The 7160-nt window shown below is 46.9% G+C and overlaps 1 protein-coding gene across 1 annotated transcript; it reads left to right on the top strand.

Annotated features, from left to right (window-relative positions):
• The first annotated feature begins 6531 nt into the window (after positions 1-6531).
• Positions 6532-6876, top strand: LOC134411249 (gastrula zinc finger protein XlCGF7.1-like). The gene has a single exon (XM_063144968.1). It carries the CDS (start codon positions 6532-6534, stop codon positions 6874-6876), a length of 345 nt encoding a protein of 114 aa, XP_063001038.1.
• The last annotated feature ends 284 nt before the right edge of the window (positions 6877-7160 follow it).

The following is a 7160-nucleotide window of genomic DNA, read 5'->3' as shown; positions in this document are numbered from 1 at the left end:
GACCCCGGGATGACTCTGGGACAAACCTTAGGTCTAGCTAAGGCCTAAGTCAGGGAAAGGCTGAATAAACAGGTGTGTCTTTGAGATTTATCCAAAGTGTTCCACAGTTTCTGGCCCTCAGACCAGATGGGCTGCATTAATGGGCTGCATTAATAGAAGTATAGCTTCCAAATCACATGAGGTACTGGTTCCTCTCTATTCGGTCCTGGTTAGGCCTCATCTAGAGGATTGGGTCCAGTTCTGGACTCCACAATTCAAGAAGGACGCAGACAAGCTGGAGCATTTTCAGAGGAGGGCAACCAGGATGATCAGGGGTCTGGAAACAAAGCCCTATGAAGAGAGACTGAAAGAACTGGGCAGGTTTAACCCTGGAGAAGAGGAGATTGAGGGGAGACATGATAGCACTCTTCAAATACTTAAAAGGTTGTCACACAGAGGAGGGCTAGGATCTCTTCTCGATCCTCCCAGAGTGTAGGACATGGAATAACAGGCTCAAGTTAAAGGAAGCCAGATTCCGGCTGGACATGAGGAAAAACTTCCTGTTCGAGCAATACGACAATGGAATCAGTTACCTAGGGTGGTTGTGGGCTCTCCCACACTAGAGGCCTTCAAGAGGCAGCTGGACAACCATCTGTCAGGGATGCTTTAGGGTGGATTCCTGCATTGAGCAGGGGGTTGGACTCGATGGCCTTAGAGGCCCCTTCCAACTCTGCTATTCTATGATACAAAGCCTTATGAGGAAAGACTTACAAAACTGGGCATGTTTAGCCTGGAGAAGAGAAGGCTGAGGGGAGACATGATAGCACTCTTTAAATAATTGAAAAGTTGTCACACAGAGGAGGGCCAGTATCACTTCTCAAGCAGGACACTGACTAATGGACTCAAGTTACAGGAAGCCAGATTCCACCTGGACATCAGGAAAAACCTCCTGACTGTTAGAGCAGTGCAACAATGGAACGAATGACCTAGGGAGGTGGTGGGCTCTCCCACACTAGAGGCCTTCAAGAGGCAGCTGGACAGCCATCTGTCAGGTATGCTTAAAGGCGGATTCCTGCATTGAGCAGGGGGTTGGACTCCATAGCCTTATAGGCCCCTTCCAACTCTACTATTCTGATTTTATGATTCACCAGGTGCTGCATGACTACAAATGACACCTGCTGAAATTCCCTTTTCTATACAACCATCGAAGATACAGGAGTCCTGTCCTCCTTTTCATATGGTCACCTTATTATATGCTCATAGAGAGAAACAAGCATGGCTTAATGTGAACCCAGCAGGGCTTAATTGGGGTTTGCTGGGGCTTAGCTTTGGAACCAGTTTCCAATGCTAGATCATGGGAAATGATAAGAAAGACTGTTCCTGAGCATGTGCCTAGCATCACATCATTGAGTAACCCCGTCCATCTCCCCACACTTTAAAAATTTTTAAGGGAAGAGCTTTCAGGCTGGAAGGGTTTGGTTTTCCCAGACCGTTGAGTTCCCTCTTTGTATGCGTTGAACACAAGGAAGAAAAAGGGCAGGGTATTAAGCCGTGGAAGGAATGGTTGAGTTTCAGAAAGGGCCGGCTAAGTCCGGGTTGGGCTTGTGCCAAGTGAAGATGTAACAACAGATCAAACACAGCCAGGTTAACGAGAGTGTCATTCCCGAGGCCTTGACGAAGCCCAGAGCGCAAGGGCTGGCTGAAGCGGACGGACAGTTGTGGTCTCTAAGTGGCATTCCGTAATTAGCTGGCAAATACAAAATGATGTTTAGTGTAATTGCTCGGAATAATGTCTCTCAGCCTGCCTCCGTTTTGCGCCAGGCTGTGTGTGCTGCCCGCGTCCCGTTTTCCCATTCCCCTCTGTCATTTCTCATCTCATTCTTCCCCAAATTTGATTGCCTCGTCTTGGAGGCTACGGTTGCTAGGGCAACACCACGGAGCCATTATGCTTATGCAACGGATGTCTTGCCCCCCCTCGAAGGACGGGCTATTTGACTGTCCGCCCCTTCTCCCACCCTGCCCTCATCACGACATTCCGGCAACATCTTTCGTCTTCCTCTGAAGAGGACCATGGCTCATGTGGACGGCGTAAGCTCTGTGCAGACGAGAACCCCATTTTTGATCTCTGTCGGAGGCCTCTGCCAGGAACCCTGTGGAATTGGACTTTAGATCTGCTGCAAAACAGCATGGGAGAGGCTGGTTCAATCTCTGTTTTTCATATAAGGGTCTGAGTCCAGAAAGCAGAATGAGAAAGGGCAGTAGAGGGAGGCTATTGACCACGGAGGAGGGCTATTAACATCACACCTAGCCAGCTTCCTTAATGGCTGTTGTGAGATACAGGAGGATGGATTGAACGGACCTTCAGCTGACCCGTAGCTTAGTCGTAGAGAACCTGCTTGGTTTGCAAAAGGTCCCAGGTTTGATTCCTTGATCTCCAGGTAGGGCTGGGCAAATTCCACCCTGAAACCCTGGAGAGCCATTGCTGCCAGTCCATGTCGACATTACTGGGCTAGCTCGACCATGGGTCGGACCCGGTAGAAGGCAGCTCCTCACGTTTCAGTGTTCAGACAACTGGTAGCTTTCTCTCTTTTTCTGTATCTTCCAAACTTTCCCCTGCTATTTCTCTCTTACACACACACCTTACGCCAGGCCCTCCTTATTTCTGGGAAGGGTCATGTTCTCCATGGCTTGGAGAACCAGCGATACTGAGGGGTTTGGTGGCAGAGTGGCACCAACTTGACACCGTGAAGGCAGCCCCTTGGGTCAGCAAGCCACTGTTGAAAATTTTGCATAATGCTCCAGAGTGTTGCTACCTTGGGTGGAGGGATCTTGGCAAATTTTAAAAAGCGGCTGTGTCAGCTGCTCGATATCGCCGCCAGGCATGCCCATGGCTAGTGGCCCAGTAACTTAGACGGGTCCTTCCAGAGGGCAGTATGCAGACGGCCCCCTAAAATTTGGAACTACCCCTAATTAAATTGTCAGTGAACCCATATACGTTTACACTGGGGATACGCCCTACGTAAGTAGCACGGAGAGTTTGAGAAAGGAGTCCTGTGAAGGTTGCCCAAAGATCTTCGCGCGTCATCCTGCTGAATCGCTTTCCATCCCAGGGCCATTTTCAACCCAAGTTTTTCCCGGGGTCTCCAGCGATGTCTGTCGTAGAGGGCAAACAGAGTTGAGGCTGTGATTGATCCGCCTTCTTTCCACCCAGTCATCTCGCTTGCATGTACAAAGCCCTCCTGGATTGATGAGATCTCTTGGCCCTGCGAGGAAGCAGAGGGAAAGGAGATGAAAGATATTGTTTTTCAGGTGGAATAGTTTCCAAAATGGTACATTTGCTTTCAAAGTGCTGTTTGGAATGCATATGAACCACTGCCTGCAGCTACGAGAAACAAAGCCATTAAAGTTCAGATAGCAGTGTGGCACTTTTTCTTTTTTAAAAAAACCCAAAATGATTCAGTCTTTTCCTTCTAGCTCTGAGCAACAGAGAAAGAGAGAGGGAAAGGAAACTTAGGTGTTGCATGTTCAGAATACTTTGCCCCCACTGGGATCTCTGCTGCAGGGTAAATTTGAGCTTCCCGTTCCATTTAATTGTGCCCAGGAAAGTTATTCAAGCTCTGAAGATCTCGGGAGGTTTATCATCCCTTTCTTCCCTTTCTCCCTCCTTCTCCAACGCAACTTATTAAACAGTTGATACTGCGAGCCGTGCACGGTTGTTTTGCCCATGGAATGGTGATAGATTGAGGGGAATAAATATGGCACATTCATGGTGGTGTTGCACGTGGATTGGTTATCAAGGGCAGAACGTATGAGCTGTGAATGAAGATGGACGAATCTCTGTTTACATCTGTGCCTCCTAGTTTTCTAGTTCTGTTCTGTTTTGTGTGTACAGTGCAGATCGTTATGAACTCCCCATGCACAAGGGTCATTAAAGGATGTATAAGAATTCCTAGTTATACATGTGGCATTTATCCAAACTTTGGACTCCAATGAATTCATCGATGTAGATAAATACTTTCAGTTTTTTTGCACCCTGGTCTCCTCCTTTAATCCAATCTGGCTTCCTTCTTGCTCATCTGCCTTAATTCTCTATTCCCACCGGCATATATATTTTTTGGCATCGGCCTTAATTTCCTTGAATAGTTTTCACAGTTCTCACAATTTTCTACATCTCACGCTTGCTGCTCTTGCCACCTTGGACAGCTGTGTGCTGTGCTTTCTCTACGGCTTTAACCCAGTTGTTGCCAGTCTAACCTTAGGTAAACTGGAATTAATTCAGCCCATTGATTTCTGTGGTTCGATTCTAAGCATGAGTAATTCTGGCTCTGGCTCTGGGGAGTCCCTGCATTTATTGAAGGAGGGGGGCATTTCTTTGCCACAGTTAATGCTTGCCTTTACCATGGATTTGACAGATGCCTACCCCTTTCAAAATAAGCAGGCTGTAAAACATTGCAGAACTGCTCTGGGAAGGGAAGTGACGTCACTATTTTTGGGTTAGTGACATCACGTGTTTGAGCCCATCAGTGCTGTGCACTCCAGATGACTTGGAACAGCCAACCTGCCCAGTAGCATTTCCCTGTGGTTTATTATTAACAATCAATTAATGCATTATCTGATTTACATGAGAAGAACTATGTAGTCAAAAAGGCTGAAGGGCCAACCTTTATTAATAACTGAAATTTGAAGCTACAAGGAGACACCCTTAATTTGCAGTGATGCACTACATTAGCCTTCCTTAACCTTGTGTCTTCCAGATGTTTTGGACTATAACTCCTTTCAATCCCAGCCAGAACCAGCAGTGCTATGGGTGCAGTTCAGGGCGGACATTTGGGTTCCACAGCTTAGAGGGGGGAGTGAAATGTCCGAGTAGGAGATGATGGGTAGTGCTGTGAGCAAACGTCTTGGCATCAGCACCCAGCAGGATTGGGCAAACGCTGAGGCCCACTGGAGCTGAAGGTGGTTGTGCAACAACTCCTTTTCGTTTCTTAAATTACAGGTTAGCTGGACATGCTGCACTGAAGCTCCAATGACCCACCATCTTAGTTTCCCCAAAGGCCATGGGACCAGAGCCATTTTGGAGGAAATCAAGATGGCGGCACCTGGAGTTTGGGCCAGTGCTTCACTGTGCAGCACGCTTGCCCACGTTGCAAAAATACATTTCAGAAAAGAAAGAAAAAGGGGACTGTGGCATGACCCCACAGTTCTGTTCCCGTCGGTATGTCTGGCTTTGTATGTCTAGTGAGTGCAGAACGTTGGACCGAGTGGGTGTGTCTGATGATGCTGTGAAAGGGGGCGGGGAGGCGTATAAATGGGGGAGTCTAAAACTTGGGGAGTGTTGGTTAGTTGGTTGGGAATGTCAGTTAGGATGGTCAGTGGTGTGGAGAGTGAAAGGAGATAAGATTTTAAGAGATTTAAGATCACTGTTATTATTAAAACTAGTAGATTAAGCAGGTTCACTTGAATTTGAAGTAACTAAGACCTATTAAACAAAAGGCAGCTGGACAACCATCTGTCTGGGATGCTTTAGGGTGGATTCCTGCATTGAGCAGGGGGTTGGACTTGATGGCCTTGTAGGCCCCTTCCAACTCTGCTATTCTATGATTCTATGAAAAAGAAAAACATGTTATTTTGTGTTGTTACCTCAAACCACATGTCTGCTTGGCTTTATCACCTCCTCCACAGTTACTATAGTAAACACCTTACATATAACCTTCAGCTTATTACATCCACAGTAAAACCTTTTCAGATTCTAGTGTTTACCCTCTCACTTCCGCATGCACTCCACCACCCACTCCGGGGAAAAGCCCTTCACGTGTTCCAAATGTGGGAAGGCGTTCAGCCAGAAACAATACCTCATTCCACATGAGAAACTCCACAGGGAAGAGAAGCAGCTTATTTGTTTGTTTCTTTATTACATTTCTATACCGCCCAATAGCCGGAGCTCTCTGGGCAGTTCGCAAAAATTAAAACCATTCAAAGTATAAAACAACAGTACAAAGCCATCATATAAAATACAATATAAAAGCTCAACCAGATCCAAACAGCAGCAATGCAAAATTACAAATTTAAAACACCAAGTTAAAATTTATTTATAGACTGTTAAAATGCTGGGAGAATAAAAAGGTCTTCACCTGGCATCTCAAGGCATATAATGTAGGTGCGACACGTGTGGGAAACGTTTCATTTCCACGAAAGCCCTTTGGAACCACCAAAAGTGTCACTTGAGCCCTTATCCGTGTGTTGAATGTGGGAAGGAATTCAAGTCCCAGGTGGGCTTGAAGCAACGGCAGGTCATTCAAATGGGGGAGAAACCGTTCGCCTGCGAAGTGCGGGAAACGCCACACCGCTAGCGACCACCTGAAGTACCACTTGCTGACATTTCACTCGAAAGAATGGCTCTACCAGTGTGGAGACTGTGACAGGAGTTTCTAGCACAAGTCAGCCCTAACGTTCCACCAGAGGGTCCACGCTGGCGAACAGCCCCATAAATGTACTGAGTGTAGGAGCAGCTTCTGCTAAAATAAAGCCCTCTTGAAATATATGCAGACTCACATGGGTGAGAAGCCCTTTTCCTGTGTCGAGTGTGGGAGAAAGTTCACCACCAAGAGCAGCCTCCAGTCCCATCAGAAAACCCACACGGCCGAGATGCCGTTCAAGTGCAGGTACTGTGGGAAAAGCTACTGGGAGTACCAGCGGTGCCGGAGGCACGAGGCAGTCCACACGGAGGATCGGCCAACGTGCCTCAAGTGCTGGAAGCAGTTGCGGACAGAGAGGGAGCTCATGAAACACCAGCGCGTCCACACCGGGGAGAAGCCCTTTCAGTGTCCCCACTGTGGAAAAAGCTACCATCGGAAAAACGATTTGGTAAAGCATCTGAAAGATCCATGCAAAGAGTAACGTTGCATGTTTTTGAGGTTTCTTTTCTTTTCTTTTGTGGTTTTAAGATCTCTTCACTGGCTGCTGATTAGTTTCCGGGCAAAGTACCATATTTCTTTGATTGTAAGACGCCATCGATTGTAAGACGCACACTAATTTTGGTACCACCAACAGAAAAAAAAAAAAAAAACACCCTAAGACACACCTGCGATTCTAAGATGCACCCCATTTTTAGAGATGTTTATATGGGGGAAAAAGTGCTTCTTAGAATCGAAGAAATAGGGTACAAAGTGTTGGTTATTCCC

This window comes from Elgaria multicarinata, chromosome 19 (genome assembly GCF_023053635.1).
Source record: "Elgaria multicarinata webbii isolate HBS135686 ecotype San Diego chromosome 19, rElgMul1.1.pri, whole genome shotgun sequence".
Lineage (NCBI taxonomy): Eukaryota > Metazoa > Chordata > Lepidosauria > Squamata > Anguidae > Elgaria > Elgaria multicarinata.
The sequence above is the reverse complement of the archived record's forward strand: the minus strand, read 5'-3'. Positions and strand labels throughout refer to the sequence as shown.